Here is an 18,908-nt window from a genome sequence, read left to right as displayed (position 1 = left end):
TGCAAATCAAAACCACAATGAGATACCATCTTACTCCAGTTAGAATGGCAATCATAAAGACAAAAAGAAAAAAATAACAAATGTTGGTAAGGATGTGGAGAAAAGGGAATTCTTACATGCTGTGATGGGAATGTAAGCTGGCATAGCCACTGTGGAGGAGAGAATAGAGATTTCTCAAGAAAACTAAATATATAATCACCATAGGATCCAGCAGTCTCACTCCTGAGTATTTATCCAAAGAAAATAAAAACAATATATCAAAGGGATACCTGCTCTTCCATATTTGTTGCAGCACTATTCACAATAGCCAAGATATGGAATCAATCTAATAATCTATCAATAAATGAATGGATAAAGAAAATGTGGTATAGATACACAATGGAATACTACGGTGTTATAAAAAAGAAATCCTGCCATTTACAGCAACATACCAGAACTGGAGGTTGTTATGTGAAATGAAATAAGCCAGGCAGAGAGAAAAATATCATGTGTTCTCACTCACGTGATGCCTAAAAAGTTTATCTCATGAAGGTAGAGAGTAGAATGATGGTTACCAGAAGCTGGGAAGGGTCAGGAGGTGGGGCTGGGGGAATGAAGAGGGGTTGGTAATGGGCACAATCTCACAGTTAGATAGAAGGAATAAGTTCTAGTATTTGATAGCACAGTAGGGTGACTACAGTTAACAACAATATATTGTATATTTCAAAATAGTTAGAAGATTTGAAATGTTCCCCAAACAAAGAAGGGGTAAATGTTCAAGGTGAAAGATAGCCTAAATAACGCTACTTGATCACTACATATGCTATGCATGTATCAAAATAACACATCTACTGCATAAATATGGACAAATATGATCTATCAATTAGAAAATTAAATAGATAAAAAGAAAAATTAAAACTCACAAAAAACTGTTGAATAGAAGCATTTCTAATTAAAATTCTCCATGCTTTCAAGATTTTCTACACAGCATGGCTATTAACCAAAATCTATGTTATTAGGTATTTTTATCCTCAATAATTCAGGCACTTTCATGAATTAGCAATCTGTTTTTTGTTTGTTTGTTTGTTTGTTTGTTTGTTTTTTGGAGACACCCAGTCTGTAGAGCAGTGACACGATCTCGGTTCACTGCAGCTCTCACTCCCAGGTCCAAGTGATTCTCCTGCCTCAGCCTCCGAGTAGCTGGGACTACAGGCAGGTGCCACCACATCTGACTTTTTTTTCTTATTTTTTTGAATTTTTAATAGACACAAGGTTTCATCATGTTAGCCAGGCTGGAACTTCTGGCCTCAAGCGATCTGCCCCCTTTGAACTCCCAAAATGCTGAGATTACAAGTGTGAGCCACTGTATCCAGCCAGCAAATTTCTCTAAAAGAATGTGTATACTAAAGCTGTCTCAGAGGCATCTTACTTCAGAGGTAGAAAGCACTTCAGTTTTCCTGGTCTCAGATAAACCAAGCAGTATGATCTTGTTCAGTAAGGACATTCATTCATGCTTACGTACTTATTCATTCATTCATTCCAGTAATTCTTCATAGCACTTCTTCCACGTGTAAGGCAATGGTGCTGAGAATGACAGGTGGAGACAGGTAGTGCCCTGTGATAACATGGCTCTCAGTCCCAGGGGGCAGATTCAGCAAACATCAAAACACAAGGTAGGATGTTAGGTGTCCCATAAGCAATGCTGAAAAAGCACTGCAGGAATTCAGCAAAGATCAAGATTGTATCAGGTAAAGAGAGATCAGAGAAGGCTTCATGGAAGTGGAAGCTAACATGAGCTTTCATGGATGGGTTAGATTTGGTCAAAGATGAGGGAAGAAGAAGACCTTGCAAGAGGAAATAACTGTCTGGGCAAGCAAAGGAAGATGGTGAAGCCACAGAGTGGTTTCAGAAAGGATGGCTTATTTTATTTTCCTGAGCAGAAAAGACATGAGACAAATGAGAAAGAAAACTAGAAAATTAAATTGGAGTCAGAGGATGAAAAACACCCAGTTAAACTGAGTAGCCACTACCATTGCTATTTCTACTGTGCACACGATCCCAGAAGAGTTTAGGACCCATCAAGAAAAACCAAACTTTCCTTTATGCCATTAGCAGTTCCTCCACTAGAATGTAGCCTTGGCTCCTGGCCCAACTAGCACAGCACCTGGGACACATTAAGACCTCAATAAACGTTTTTCGATTGAATTGGGAGGACATAATGGAAGCATTCCCAGTGGTAGAAGCTGGGCATAGAGAAAGGGAGAGTTCATGGCAGTTTCCTTCAAGAGCTGATATTTAAACAAATTAATACATAGCACAGCCTATATACCAGTGATTAATCTCTGTTCCACTGCCAAAACTCCTGTGACACCCAAAAGTAATGGTGTAGCAACTCCCTGAATCCCAAGGTTACACCCTAAGAAACCCGGGGCAGGGCTCACCTAAGCTTGCTCTCCTTAAGGCAGTAGTTCAAGCAGACATTATTCTTCTAGAATCTAACATGGGCTCCAAATACATCTTCACTCACCAAATGTTCATTTCACTCTAGGAAGGTGGCAGTCTCTAGGACAGGTGCCCAACAAAATACCTGACAATATGTGGATGTCTCTCACAGAACTCTGGAGATGAGAAGATTCCCATGCTTGGATTGAGAAATGGAATGAATGTGTCTTGGTGAGCAAAGCAGCCGTGGTGGGTTACATGCCTTTGGTGGCATTGAAAAATGTGTTACGAAGAGCAAGCTACCTTCATTGCTAGGTTTCAGGGCCAGCCACGCTGTCTGCAGCCACATCTGCAGAACGCGAACAAATCCAGAGTGAAGATGAAGCTCAACAGAAGCCTTACGGGGCACTTTTAAAAGACCAGGATATAGCCAGGCACGGTGGCCTCACACCTGTAATCTCACCATTTTGGGAGGCTGAGGCAGGCAGATCACTTGAGGTCAGGAGTTCCAGACCAGCCTGGCTGACATGGTGAAACTCTGTCTCTACCAAAAATACAAAAAAATTAGCCAGGCGTGGTGGCATGTACCTGTAATCCCAGCTACTTGGAAGGCTGAGGCAAGAGGATTACTTGAACCCAGGAGGCGGAGGTTGCAGTAAGCAGAGATTGTGCCATCACACTATAGCCTGGGTGACAGAGTAAGACTCCATCTCAAAAAAAAAGGAAAAAAAAACGACCAGAATATAGTCAGGGCAGTCAAAATATTTTCGTGTGTTTGTCGAGGTCAAGCATGGCTTGATGTTCTGCAATGCTTCCAACAGATGTTTTTTTAAGTAAATAATATTAAAATACATATGCACCCATAAAGAAATAAAGACAGGAGGAAGCAGTCTAAGTAGCGAGAAACACACTAATTTTTCAGCAGACAGCCCTATCTACTGGATCTGCAACTTCCTAGCTTTGTGACTTTTCAGCAAATTATTTAAACTCTTAAGCTTCAACTTCTCATTGTAAAAAATGGGGGTAAAAACATCTATCTTCTAGGACTGCTATGATGATCAGGGGATAATATAAATAAAACTTCCAGAACAGCACCTGACAAATAGTAGGAGCCCAAGGAATGATGGTAAATTTTATAACCACTAGTTTATAATCTCAATTCCAATAATGTGGTATTATGTTTCCCCAGTATGTCTAAATATGTATAAAACAGGCTTTTCATTTATCTCTCTCTTGGAAACTGTTAGTTGGAAAGAAACTAGGAGTCATATTAATATAACTCAACTGAATGTAATCCTATAGGATAAATTAATATCCTTTCCTAATACATTCTCCTGGCACACAAACTCTGTGTGCACTAAAAAAAAAAAAAAAAAAAAAAAAAAAAAAACCCTTCTGTATATGGTCAGAGACATCGTATTCTGAAGAAGTACCATGGAAGTTGTCTGAAGCATGCCAAGTGAGACTGACATATAGATGACTTCTCGGTGGAAGATTTAAAAAAAAGTCCAGTCATTTAGTAAAGCTATTTGCTGTTTTAAAATCTATTAATTACAGGGATTGAAGCAGTAGAAGGGTTATAAATAAACAATAAATCATGCAATTATTACTGTTTGAATTTTGGCAAGATAATAAAAAGAGCAGAGGTATAATCAGGAAATAATAGAAAAGACCTGCAAGGCACCTCTGCAATTAGTGATAAACAGAGCTTGGCTTAGAGTCGAAGCCCCAATATGGCTCTCATTAAAGAGCATTGGGACCTGTTCTTGGGGCAGACCTCCGCGAGCTTGGGGAGAAGTGAGGTAACCAAAATGTCAGTGCACACCCCCTTCCAACTTCAGATAATCTTTTCTTACAGTATTATAACCACCTGGGCTGAAATGACTACCTTATGCCAAGTGAGGACCAATCCACGGCCTTCCGAAACTCTTAATTGAGATGTTTCCTGTTCTCGGCTTTTTTACTCTTTCCTTTGTAATACCATAAACACACACACACACACACACACACACACACACAGCCATATACACATGTGCACAGGCACACCTGCATGCACACACACACACACACACACACATGCACTGTGCCATGGGCGCCTTCGCTCATTTTTGCTTCTACCCGTTTCTTTCGCTTTCTTTTATTGATGGTACCTCTTAAGGAGATAAATGCTCCCACACAAGTGATACCACTTAAACAGATAAATAGTCCACACTGGAAAGACCCAGAGCACAGGAGAAAAACCCCGTTTTATTAGACTGGAAACAGACGCACTATATTAATGCAAAAAATCAGCATATGGTTCTAATAGCCTTTCTTAAAATGATTTATCAGCTGTGATTAAGCCCTCAACCAGCCTGTCTATCTTCATAAATAAAGCAGAAGTGCACCTTGCTCTAAAATGTATCTGCAGTATCTTATTACCCAGCCCTGCACGCTGCACTCCATTTACAACTCGGCTCTGGGGAGCCAAGAATTTGTGTGCAATCACAAAGTGTGTGCTCTGAAGAGACTGCCAAGATTTAGAACTCTTATCTCAGAGACAGTCTTTCTAAAAATCCATTACAACGAAGGCTTATTGCCTCTCTCTGTGCCACAGAGCTCGGCATTGCTGAAATATGAATAGGTAATTAAAAGGATATGCCTGATTTTACAGTCAGCGAAGTGACACAGAATCACCAAACAGCTGTTGCGAAGGGGATTTGGCCCTAGGGGCAAGTTACCTCTGCCCGGGAGTTGTAGGAAGTGGGGATCACTTCAAAAATCAGACTTGGTCTCTTCCTTTCCACGGATAGGAAAACAGATGCACATATTAGCAATCCTTGTTTGGACCTCATGCCCCGACTGGCTAATATGTCAAATGGTCTCAGTGACAAATGTGAAGGGAAGAGGCCTCCCAAAAGCCTGAGGCAGGAGGATGAGGAGGACAAGTGCTTCTACTTGGAAACTAAGGAGGAGGAACTTGGCAAAAGTGTGTGAGCACAGCAAGTTATAAACTGATGTTTAAAAACCGACCTGAGTCAGATAGTTCATACTGAAGGAACGCGGCTCTACTGAAGTTGCCCCTACTTAACCTTTGATGAAAAGCCAGTAATCTGGGCAGATGAGCTGAACCCCTACCACGATGCAACCAAACAACATATTTTAGAGGATCAGTTCCTTTCAAGCCAATCCCAGCACACACCAAAACACCACTCCTCCTCTCGCTTCTAACACCAAGTCATAGGCAAAGATCAGAGACACACATATCCTTCTTGATGAGTTTCTCGTCCATTTCAGTTTGGCTTAAAGCACACATGTGAGCTCTCAGTGCTTTCTTGCAACAACAAACCGTTGTTACACGATTTAGTGATGTTTGTTTGGCATCCTGAGATTTTTGTCAAACAGCAGTCAAATTTAAGAAGAACAAAATGTAACAGAAAACAATGCTGGGAATATTCCATTAGTGTTATTAACAGATGTTTTTCCTGTAGAATGCACCAGTACATTGCATGAGAAGTGCAACACTGAGAACTTGTGGTCTACGACCCTTGCATTCAATTAGAAGGACTACTCTAATGAGGTCAAAGAAGTGCCTCTCTCCCCCATCGTTACAGACTGCGCCCCCAGCCCTGGCCACTGGCCTACAATATGTGCCTCTGGTTGCAAGGAAGTCTGTGGGAGGGCATGTGTGTCTGGATCTGTGCAAATCCATTACCACCAAGGGTAAATCAACTCTAGTGCACCCCCAGCTTATGGGCAAATCAGTCATACCATCTTCACAATCAAAGGGCAGTAGGTAGTTAAACATTGATAGCAAATATCTGCTAAAGCTAGTATTGAATTGAACATTATAAGCAACTTAGGTATAATCAGAATTCTGCCAGAACTTTCTAGAAATTGGCGTGAAATTGTTCCCAAAGTCTAGATTCCCAACTTTGCCTAAAGCCCATACACAGGTATATGTGCATTGTTGTAATACAAATAAAGAAAAAAATTGAACAGAGATCTAGATCAAGGAATTATTTCCTTACTCTTGACAGGCAGGAAAAGGATGCCTCTTTCAGGCAGCAAGGTCACAACGGCGTTATTGTCTCTGTGAATGCGGAGTTTGGATTCCTGTTTCCTGGTCACCTTTTTGGACACTTCTTATAGTCAACATCAGAAAGAATGTTCAAAGTGAGATCTTCTAGCGATAGATGAATCTAACAACCCCTACCTAGAAACCAGCTTTAATTTCTATTCTTCAGATCTCAACATATTCTAACTTCCTATGTTTAGAACTTCAAAGATGTCAAAAGGCCCATTTTACTGGTGAGAAAATAAAATCATGTGTGACTTTTAGAGAGCGACGGAACAGAGCTGATTTCTTGCCTTTGCCCTGAATTCAGACAATACTCCACGTCACACCGTCACAATCCGCAGGGGCTAGTGTGGATAGCACAGGACGTGTTCGGAGGCCACTTTCAGGTGGCCTGGCAGCACGAGGTGGGGAGCTCTTTGGCACAACACACTGCGAAAGGGGCTGCCAGAATTCTGGGCCATCTTGTTTCCCTCTAGCCATTTGGGGAGCAAACAAGTGGGACTATGAAGAAGCCCAGATTTCCTTACCCAAAGCTCTTGTTGCTCTGTTTAGAGAGCAATGGACAGGAATGCCTGGGCCAACTGTGCCAACAAGTTCAGCAATAAGCTTACCTTCACAAATCCTCTGGGAAAGTTCCTAAGCTCTGTGCATAACAAATCATGCCAGGAGAAGGCAGCAAGGGGATGACTTCTTTAAGAGAGGCTGTGATTCAAAATGCCATCACCTGTAGTCAATCAGCCTGACATTCACACAAAACACGACTGCTTTTCTTCTGTGGGGAGGTGACTGCAGAGGCTGAATGAGCGTCCGCCAAAACATAAAGCCCCCCAACAAAGGCTGTACCCAGCACCAACTCGGGCAGATTCAGTCAGCACTATGATCAACTTCCAAAGTTTTCTTAGAACAGACGGTGTATTCTGCACATACCTCAGATCTCAAGGACACCGCTGGCTGTAGCCACACTAAATACAAAATGTGAAGTCCTCACTTCACAGAGAGGACTGGGAAGCAAGCTGCTCCCCAATCCCCAGTGCCAGACAATGAAGGGAAATCTTGCTGGTGGGACAGCCTGCTTCTAGCTTCAAAACTCTCAAATAATAGCTCAAATGTCATCTTACAAAATGTCATCACACACACTGGTCTGGCCTTGCCAGCAGCAAGCGAGTTCTGTTAGCAAATGTGTGCTTAGAGGAGATGCTGAGAGTAAAGCCCTTTTGGAATTCTACTTCACTCAAGAGCCCAAGAAGAGGACTGGACTTGTCATCCAAAACAGAGTCACAAGTTCTAACGAACTGAACAGTAGCTTTGAATATCCTAGAAAGCAAAGCACAGAGGGAAACCTTGTAACAGTCAAGCAGTGAAGCCCACAACAGATATCCCACAGGAGGAGCGAGTAGGTGACTCTCTGCATGGCCACCCAGGGAAAACAGCCTCACCTCCTCTCCAACCCAAGCAGCCTGTAAGCTCCATAAGGCTCACCAGAACAGCTGGTTCCAAAAAGTGCACAAACATGGGTATTAGTAATTCGGGCTGGTGGGGGCGGGGAGCACCATTTGATAAACTTTCCCAAGTCTTTGGACTTTGTTGGTACTTGGGTAAAGAATACGGAGCATGGCCCTGCATGGTTCTGATGCTGACATCAGTCACCGCACCGCAGGTTTGAGGTGACAGCCAAGATGCTGGAAATGCGGATGGGAGGAATGCTCGGAATTCCAGTTCCTGGCCTCAGACTTTTCAGTATGGAAATAACTTAACAACACACAAATGCTAGAGCAGAGTTCTCAGAGTAAATCACTCCCATACCTGCTGCTCGCTGCACTTAACGTTCACCTGGATTTATGAGATGATGGAGGCAGAGACGGTTTCTTGCAACTATTATATTATTTTCCTTTCCTCTTTTTACAATGTCAATTTTTTTTCACGTCTCTGTGAGGGGCCCAGGTAGTGACTTAGCTACAGATGCTCACTGAGTCTATCATTTGGTCCAATTTTCCAAATGTGAGTGCTGTTTTCTGCCTAGAACGGAAGCTTCATCTTTTAGTCATTTAGTTTTAATCTGGCCCAGAAAACAGATCTGTTTTCCCACATACCTTTGGGAGTATTAATGCAGGGCCTCATAGAGGACAGTGTGAGCTTTCTCTGCAGATGCAAAGGCCTCCTGAGCCCAGGTACACACCCCACTCTGTGCGCCTGTCTGGCGCGTTAGAAATCCTGAATTACTCACAGCTGGAAACAGATTCATTTGGAGGAGAGTGTCCATTCAACGTTGTGATTCCATTTGGGTTAAGACCTTGAAATCCCAGCCTGGCTTGCCTGCCTCGGGACAGGTAAGAAGTGATTTAAACAAACTGAGAACCTGACCCAACCTGGAATTTTTAAAAAAAATCACCCTGATGAGAAAGTTCCCTGCTGCAAAAAGCTCCCCTTTTCCCGGGCCTTAAAGCAGAGCTTCTTACTTGGTTTAGTGAGGATCATCCCAACCACCAGAATTCAGGTGGTGGACTAATTTTCAGCTAGAGTGAGGCTGCCTGGGAGGAGGGCAGGGCAGGCCCAGCAAGTGGCCCTTCCAGGCTGCAGCTGAGCTGATGGCGCTGCCTGCAGAGCTTCAGGGCTGTGCTGTGGTGTTGGCTGTTTGGGGTTTCTTTTTTCTGTCATGTTTTTTTATTGCACCCACTTCAGTCCCAATGCTGTAGCACCAGGATCAGCTGACCACGTTGCTGCAGTAAAAAAACAACATGATGCTGTGTTTACAAAATTTCCAATATATCCCCTTTTTATACCTATGATGTCCCACACCGACCTAACTTTTAGCAATGATAATATTTGGAGGAACTTTTTTTTTAACCACAAAGAAAAGCCAAACAGCTTCAAGAACAATTGTTTTCCTCACTTTTTTTTTTTCTAAGACAAGGTCTTGCTCCATCACTCAGTCTAGTGCAGTGGTGCGATCATAGTTCACTGCAGCCTTGAACTCCTGGGCTCAAGCAATCCTCCTGCCTCAGCCTCCCAAGCAGCTGGGACTACAGGTGTGGGCCACAAAGCCAGGCTGATTTTTTTATTTTCATTTTTAATACAGACGAGGTCTCACTATGTTGCCCAGGCTGGCTTTAAACTTCTGACCTCAACGGCTCCTATGAGCCCTTGGTCTCCTAAAAAGCTTGGATTTCAGGTGTAAGCCACCAACCCTGCCCACACTTTTTTTTTGACTTTAAACATTTCTGTTAGTTTTCATTTTTAAAGAAGTGCATTCAGTTTTACAATAATACTTATTGCTAGGTATCTCTTTAAAGTTATGTTAAAGATTAAATAACCTTCTTGGAATTTGCAGCAAAAACCCAGTAGGAAGTAAGAACGGTCTAGGCTTGAGGTCATAGAAATGGAAAATAAAGGAAACAGCTGAGGACTGTGTCTTAAGAAAGTTGATTGGACCTAGGGAGTAGAACAGAAGAGGGGCGGGGGCGGGAGCTGAGTTCCAGAGTGGGAGGTGAAACAGGCCTCTAGCAGAACCAGGGGAGTCGGGCATGATAGTGAGTTTGTATGGGAAAGCCCTGGGTATGGTTTCAGGCCTGTCAAGTGAGGAATAACAGTGGTATATTCAGCGGGAACATCAGTAACAGCTGGAGGCTAGAGACCAGTATTTATGCCAACGCAGGGCTAGGTGTACGAATAAAGGGATTATGTGGGTGAAGCTGACTGTTAAACTATGAGAATGTATGGGTATTCTGAACAGAAGGTGTCAATAAAAACCACCTGACAGAGGATACATTCAAAAGACAGGGAGGCAGAGCTGGACACCTAGAGAGGTCAGAGAAAGGCCAGGACGTTCCACATGTAACACTGGCTCCCTTTTTGTCTCTCTGGACGGTTTATTTCTCTGAATTTCCAATGGAGAAATATATTACTAGTGTAGCCACTTAGAATTATTCCCTGTGAACTGAAGGGGCCCAAATCAAATTATCATTAATAGCAGGTTTAATGGATATTAATCCATATCTGTATGTGAACATGAATATGCTTTCTGAATATGTAAGTCCTTTGATTATTACCATCCCCAGTCACAAGTGAACAGGAAATACTGGTGCAAGAAAACACTATTTTACTCTGTAATGTTTCCAACACAGATAGTCTTTCCCAAAATTAATGTCCAGCTTCCTCTAGCAATCAACATGATATAAATAAAATAGGGTCCAAGCATTCTCCAGTCCTTCTTACTCTGCAGTGCCTCTGATGGATGACACCCATCACAGGCATGACGTGAATACGTAACCTTCCTAATTCAGACTCCAGCCTCTGAAAACTTTGGACCAGTTCTCAAGAAGACATCAGATACAGATTTCTATCTTGCCAGAACAAATGATGTTGTTGTTTTGTTTATATTTGTTGTCATAGCAAATAAAAACAAAACCTCTGATTAAAAAATTAAATAATTAATACTGAACTCAGAGAACAATGAATTCTGCCAAAGGCTAGGAGATACTCATCGAAATTACTGTCACAACCAACTCCCCGCTTCAATTTGCCTGATAACACTGGTTGAAGACAGAGCCACCAGCTGCCAAATAAGCATCCAAAATTGGGTCCCCAGGCGCAAGAGGTAAAATAGCTTTTTCTTTACTGTGTAAGTTAGCTTGTAAGGACTCATCAATTAAGATCCAAATTACCTGAATATGCAAACTCATCAAGGGAGACAATGAACAAGTATCTGTCCCCAAGTCAGTCAGTATTCCTCTAAGCGGTCAGCTTCCTGAGCTTCTCTCATCATCTACATCAAACACTTAATATTGAGTGCTCACTCTCTGCAAAACAATAGACTGCGTATCTTGCTGCTTTCAGGATACCCTGACTTTTCACCGAATAAAACAAACACAAACCAAAAATGAACTCCCATGAGTTGAAAAGAACTCCATGCCATTTTAAAGTTGAAGCAGAACCTGAGATCACATTCATTCACATGTGTGGAAGTGAATACCAACTCTTAATAATCCCTGCTAAGATTGTACTCATTATTCCTAAATCCCAGTGACCTGAAACACATGAAATAGCTTCCAGTTTATCCACTGGTTCAGTCATTCCCCTGAGTGGGATGCAAAGATCAAGCCAAATTCCCTTCCAGCGTCAAATTCCACCAAAGAGGAGGGCATAATTTTAACCTATAAGGAGAAAGTTGAACGTGATTTACATTTGTAGTGTGCTGAAATGGGAGGATGAAAAACATCCTTATAACATAACCCTTAGGGTTTTCAGTCATTGGGGTGGTGGAAGAAAGAGGTTGTCATCTCCAATATCATTGTCAATGGGTGTTTCCTTTCAGTCATGCTGATAAAAAAAAACGAAAAGATCAAAAGCAGCCTCATCTACCAGGATTAAGCAAACATGGGGACATTTTCAAAACCTGGATAAAACCAAGTTTAGATTTCAGAATATTCTTTTTCTCCAGACTTCTGTGGGAGGGAAGGATTGTTTTACACAAATATCAGAGAAGCAACATGTTAGCATAACCGGAAATGTGCAGCTGTTGCAAGTTTGCTTAACTTGGCGTCTTTTATTTTTTTATCCAGCACCACTCATTCCTTCCCCACTGAGCTGTGACGCTGGCTAGCAGTTCATGGGCACAAGCCAGTGTAAGAAGGCAAAGTGCCCCTCTCTCTGTGCCTTCTTGCCCCAAGTAATGGGTGGCATCGGGTAATGTGATTTCCAGGTATGGAATTTAATCAGATTAAACAGCCTGCTTTGCTGAGCTAAGGCTGACCCTGCCATGCCCTGTTCTGTGACTCCTGTTGAGCTGGGATCCAAGATCTTAAGATTGTAGCTTGTCCCTTGTCCTATGTGTTAAACAGTCAATACTCTCTGGGGATGGACTTCACTTTTAATCATTTTGGTAGGAATTCTAGAGCATGGAAATGTCCTAATTTGCTATTGCTGCATCAGCATAAAGAGTCTGATTTCAGCCCTATGGGAGAGTCACAACACTTGGTGCTTATACACCACACTTTTCATCTTCAGGGTCCTTAACCACGTTAGGCTGTAATGTTATATTTCTCTTAGCAAGACAAAGGAGTTCATTTCCAGTCCCTTCGATTACACTTCCTTCCTTACACACACACCCACACCCATACCCACTCACCCACCCACACACCCACACACCAACAGTTATTATATGATGAAACTATTTCCCATCTCCTAGATGCGCATTATGCAATTTCTTTTTTTTTTTAAGTCATTAAACATAAAAGGAAAATTCACCCGCCTCTTTTCTTTTCTGTTTTATTTCCTCTAACATGGAACACAAAATCAACATGCTGGTTGTCCATTCAACATGTCTGCTAGGGCAGGGCTTCCCTACTTGACTTCATCCTTCATACCTCATGGTCTAGTGACTCCCAAATGTGCATCTCCAGGCTGGTCTTCTTCCCTGAATTCCAGACCTATATATCCATCTGCTGACCCAGTATCTCCACTTAGCAAATCTAAACAGAAACCCCCAATTTTCCCTTAAGCGCACTCCTCCCACAGGCACACCCATCCTTCAGTTGCCCAGGCCAAACACCCAGGTTTATCTTTGGTCTTGCTCCTTCTGCTACTCCCCGGTCGAATCCATCAGCAAATCCTGTTGGCTCTCTCTTCAAAATGTATTCAGAATCTAGCCACCGCCTCCACCGCCACCTTGAACCAACCTGCTATCATCTCAAATCTAGATTCTTTCAATACCCAATCAACACTGCGCTCTCTCTCTCTCTCTCTCTCTCTCTCTCTCTCTCTCTTTCTCTCTCTCTCCCTCTCTCCCCCTCTCCCTCCCTCCTTCGCTCCCTCTCTCCCTGTCTCTCTCTGAGCCACTGCCCTTCAATAGTTGGCTTTCGATTCTGCAGCCAAAGTGATCTTTCTAAGACATAAGTCAGATCTTCTCACTCCTCTGCTCAAAACTGTCCTGGCCGAGCATGGTGGCTCACATCTGTAATCCCAGCACTTTGGGAGGTGAGGCAGGCAGATCTCTTGAGTCCAGAAGTTTTAGTCAGGCCTAGGCAACACAGTAAAACCCCATCATCACAAAAAATACAAAAATGAGTGGGAGACGGTGGTGGGTACCTGTAGTCTCAGCTACTTGGGAGGCTGAGGTGGGAGGGTCACCTGAGCCCAAAAGGTGGAGGCTGCAGTGAGCCAAGTTTGCACCACCACACTCCAGCCTGGGCACCAGGGTAAGAACCTGTCTCAAATAAAAAACAAACAAAAAACTGTCCTATAGTTTCCCATCTCACTCAGTTAAAGCCAAAGCTCCTTAAATGGTATACAAGGCCCCCCAGGATCTGCCCTCCCAGACCCAGCTCTCTAACTTTACTACACCCCCTTTGGCCTCTTTGTAATCCCTCCAACTCACAGAGCATCCTCCAGCCTCAGGCCTTTGCACCCATGTGCTTTCAGCCTGGAATATTCTTCTCCCCACTGTGTACCTGGTTCAGGCTTCCTCCCACTTCGGGTCTCTGCTTGCACATCTACTAACCAGCAATGCCTGTCTGACCGCTCCCAGCATGCCCTGCATGCCTTCCCTGCCAACATCTTTCTCCATCACACTTATCACCATCTGACATGCTATACTTCTTTTTTTTTTTTTTTCACATATTGTTGTCTTGCCCCCTAGAGGTAAGCTACATGAAGGCAGGTATTTTTGTTTTTTTCTCATCATCTTTATTCAGTGGTATATTCAACAACGCCTTGGACAGTGCCTGCCATATGGTGACCACTTGAAAATATTTCTTGAGTGAAAAATGATGAACAAAAGTTTTTTTTTTTTTTTTGAGACAGAGTTTCGCTCTTGTTACCCAGGCTGGAGTGCAATGGTGCGATCTCGGCTCACCACAACCTCCGCCTCCTGGGTTCAGGCAATTCTCCTGCCTCAGCCTCCTGAGTAGCTGGGATTACAGGCATGCGTCACCATGCCCAGCTAATTTTTTGTATTTTTAGTAGAGAGGGGGTTTCACCATGTTGACCAGGGTGGTCTCGATCTCTTGACCTCGTGATCCACCCACCTCGGCCTCCCAAAGTGCTGGGATTACAGGCGTGAGCCACCGCACCCGGCCAAAAGTTTCTTATATGTTTCAGGACATGAACTAGTATGAATTCTAAGCCATTGGCAAGTTGCGATTTATGATCCCTGACAGTGAATTACAACATGCTTTTCTAAGGAGAAACAATTCTCTTATTAAAGATTTATGAGACTATACGCTTATAGTAACGTGGAAGTTGAGGCAATTGTGGAACGTGCTGTCTGCCATACATGGTATTAATACAGATAATGAGGCCCTTTTCCAGTGGACATAAGCTGCTTACAGCTTACACTGATTCTATATACACATTGGGATGCTCTTGGAAAAAGATGCTGGGATTAGAGACAGAGTCTATATAACAGACTTTTCCCCAACAAACAGCCACATGGGCCAAGTACAGATCAATTCTCTATTTGCTTTTTAACAGAATTTTGTAGACCAACTGCAGCTAGAAGTTTAAAGACAGTGTGCAGAACCAGCCCTATCTTTCCAATATTTTTGCATAAGACAGATAGAATGTGCAAGCAAGAACCTTTTTTAGCCGAATTCTCCAGATAAATGAATCTATCTTCCACTTTACTAAAACTTAATGAGGAACCAATGCGAGTCTAAAGACTCAAAGGAAGAGAAATCAGAAGAGAACTAGAGATGTAGAATTAAAAAGAAGTAACTGTCTGAATGTAGAGCAAAAGGAAAAGGAAGAGACTACTAAAAAAATGGTAAGATAGGCACTGAATAAGAACCTGTGTTCCTGCTTCTTTAAGCAGGGGAAGAGGAGCTGGAGTGGCAGGATGCTAAGGATGTTGACGGCTGAAAAAACAAGCTCAAAGGGGTAGATGAAAGAATATTGTCAAGTGGGGGAGTTACTTCTACTCCTCATTTCCCTGCCCCGTGACTTCCAAAGAAATGCCCGATCGGAAGCCACCAACACAGCCCTCTTTGCCGTCAGAGGAGTCGCTGTGCTTTAGATCTCAAGAGGATGCCCTCTTGTGTAACCATGGCCACTGCGGCTGGATTTGGCCCCTGTGGTTTGAATGAGGCAAAGAAAGAAGCCTCAACAGCATGAATATTCTCGAGCTTCCCATGCATGCAGTGAGGCTGGGGCATGAGGCAGTGGTGTCCTGAGACACTGGCCCCAGACCGTGGGGAGGCTGGCTGAAGGATTCCCCACTCACACACCTATCATGAAAGCATCACATGGTCATGAGCAACACTTAAAAGAGAGAAAATAACATGTTTCTACAGCTGCAATAGTTCCTTTTCTTACTTTGGCTGCTTAACTATTTTAATTTTTAAAGTTTAATTATACTCTTTTTCAATGCACAAGAAATTTAAAGTCATGAAACATGTATAGCATGACAATGGTTTTTTAAATTTAATATCAGAACCAGAGACAACATAAACTAGAACTGAAAGTCTGGTCTAGGGAGGAAGTAAAACATGCTTGTTACAATGTTCGAAAAAGTTCTCAAAGTTTAGCAGTAAACTTGGCTTTGTGTTAACCTAGCAGTCAAAGCGAAAAGAGAAACAGAACCAGTTACACGATTCTCATGTCCATGAGGAGAAAAATATTTCAGTTCCTCAGGGGAAGCAAACCATTTCCTGGAATTCAGATCTGCAAGAATTTCCTCACACAGGGCTTCGTGTAAGAAATCATGAATAATGCAATGGAGAATATCTACAACCACACCCCAACGATGGGCTTCATGAAACTGTTCTTGGAAAAATGTCTTCAGTAAAAATCTAGGGCACACACTTCAGGTAAAACCATTCTATCAGAAATGAACACAATATGGACAAAATACACATCTTTCTTGTAGTTCAGTTTAATCTAAGAAGCCAGCTTTGCCTATCTTGAGGAATGAACTTAATTCCTTAGTCTTCACATACATATGTCTACCAAAAAACTTAAATTTATTGCTCAACCAAAGGAAGTTGATTAGATGAGAATTTCTTCCTCTCTCACAATTTTCACAGTTTAAAAAATACATATTTCTGTTGCAACAAAATATAGACTCCATGACGTTTATTTTTATTGAGTTAATTTTTTAAAGTGCTCAGAACTTTATTATTTGGCTGGCAAATACTAGTTGCGGTGTAAGTGCCTGTTTAACAAAGAAAAAAGGCACTTCATTTCATGCAATGGGGAGTAGAGGAGTCACGCATAAATGTCAGATTAATTATAAATTTAAAAAATGAGTTAACTGAGATTTTATACTCCTCTTGTAAGTATCACCTATTTTGACAGATTTTCCTAAAGCTGTACAGACTGAATACAAGCCCTTGACTATTATGACATGAGAATGTGACAGGAAAAAGCTGGTGGAGGGGGGATTATAATAATTTCACATAGACAAGGACTAAAAGGCTTTGAAACACTTAGAGAAATATCAGAACCTTTTAAAATTTCTTTTCCGGATGGAACAGCTGGACTTCAGAATTCATTACTACCTAACTGGTCTTTCCTTTCAATCACCTTTCACATTTTGAATTTCTGTTCACAGACTGTATCTAATTTGTTGCCTAATATAATGTGGGTATTCAATAATGCTGTAGAGCAATGATGAACAAAATACCAAAAAGCCTCCTCCTCACAATGACCTGTGACCACCAACCCCTTTCCTTAATCTTGTAAAGTGATTTTAAATTTCAGCACATTCCCACAAAAACTGAATATATTCTGAAGGGTTTCATAAAGTGAATTTCCTATGTGTTTAAGAGCAAATGATTCACACTTATACCTAACCTGTTTGTCTCAGCAACAACAGATGTCCAATACTGGGACAAGGTAATATGACCAGGAAGTAATTACGAATTTGGTGCAGAATGAACGGAAAGATGATCAAAAGCAGACAGTTACAACATGGGCCAAAGTCCACAGAAACACCCTCTTCCACCATGAAGATTACTCACCTGTTCTCTTACCCACTGGCTCTAGTTGTCTGTACTAACTGCCCACATAGGGCTTGCTATGAAATGCTTAGCAAAGTAAAACAACTCATTGAGAATAGAAAAAAATCTGTAAGTTTCACTTGGGTTGAAGAATCTGAATTTTTTTTTTTTTTTTGCTAGAATTTCGTATTTCAGATACCTATTTTTCACGTGATTATCTAGCTTTGAATTCTGCCATAATCGAGGAATAATCATTTTTTAAAGAAACATTAGACAAATATTCACAAATGGCTAAAATACCCTTTCAAGGCCATATCAACAATCTGCAGCGCGGCGCTACCTAGTTTCCTCGTGGAAGTTTCTAGCAGGACACCTCTCAAGGCGTCCATACAGGCAAACCTACCCGCTTGCTGCTCTCCTCCTCCTGGGCCTTCCTGAACTCGTGCTCCAGAGAGCAGTCCAGCTCGCTAAAGAGGCCCACTTCCTCACAGTTCTTCAGGAATCTCGTTGGGGTCGGAGTTTGATCTGAAAACAGAGTCCGAGAGACCATAAATGAGTCTTTTTTCTCAAAAACCAGTAGCAAGCATGAGCTAGGTTAGCCCTTGCCTTAATTAAAATGTATCCTTGCCTTAATTAAAACGTCCACTAGCCATCCACAGTCTCTCAGCCCTTTAAATAACATGACAATATGCAAGAAAATAAACCATAAATTCTGAAGCAGGAGTACAGGAGACAGAAGGCTGTAGTCTGCGAGGGCTTGCTAAATTCCCACTAAACAACTTCAGAGGATCTTGTCCTCCACTTGTCTGGAGTCTGTATCATCTGAGTACACATACAAACATGTGGAATGACCCTTTTATTTTAAACTTGAAAAATAAAATGATTTCGCTAAAATAAGGCCAAAAAATCTGACCCAATGTTAAGCCTGACTTCAGGGCGCTGAAAAGAAAAAGGATTTTGCAAATTCTTATAGTAAACAAAGAGGAAGAAACGAGCAGGTTAATTCCTTTTTCTTAATGGAGAAAGAAAACTTAACAATCCTATCTCTTTTTCCGAAAATCGTAGCAGGATGATAAAAGGTTCCAAGTCAAACACATTTAGCTTTCATCCTTTAAAAATGTCATTATTAATTTTATTTTCCTTTGCTATAGCCAAAAAAATGTTCTGAGAATGCTCTTTAAAAGGAAAGGAATTTCTTTCATATTTTTGACTTTCTAGAGAGCTCACCGCTTAGAAAACTGAAGGAGCTGAAGCTACTATGTGTAACTTAATATTTATGCAGCATTTGAAGTTTATGAAGTATTTTCATACAATTCTTGAGAATCGAGATCTCACAAGATTATGTTAAATCAGGCGTCCCCAAACTACGGCACGCGGGCCACATGCGGCCCCCTGAGGCCATTTATCCAGCCCCCCACCGCACTTCAGGAAGGGACACCTCTTTCATTGGTGGTCAGTGAGAGGAGCACAGTATGTGGCGGCCCTCCAACGGTCTG

General features: G+C 42.1%; 1 protein-coding gene across 2 annotated transcripts in view; it reads right to left on the bottom strand.

The window, feature by feature from the left end:
• CREB5 (cAMP responsive element binding protein 5) overlaps nt 1-18,908 on the bottom strand; it is a 423,257-nt gene that overhangs the window by 301,168 nt on the left and 103,181 nt on the right. For both annotated transcript variants that reach the window (XM_003935162.4, XM_074379650.1), the window contains one exon: nt 17,816-17,937. In XM_003935162.4, the coding sequence (XP_003935211.3) occupies nt 17,816-17,937 (122 nt within the window). The remainder of the gene's footprint in view (nt 1-17,815; nt 17,938-18,908) is intronic.

The sequence above is a fragment of the Saimiri boliviensis genome, chromosome 10, assembly GCF_048565385.1.
Source record: "Saimiri boliviensis isolate mSaiBol1 chromosome 10, mSaiBol1.pri, whole genome shotgun sequence".
Classification (NCBI taxonomy): Eukaryota; Metazoa; Chordata; class Mammalia; order Primates; family Cebidae; genus Saimiri; species Saimiri boliviensis.
Note: the sequence above shows the minus strand (reverse complement) of the source record. Positions and strands in the feature narration are given on the sequence as shown.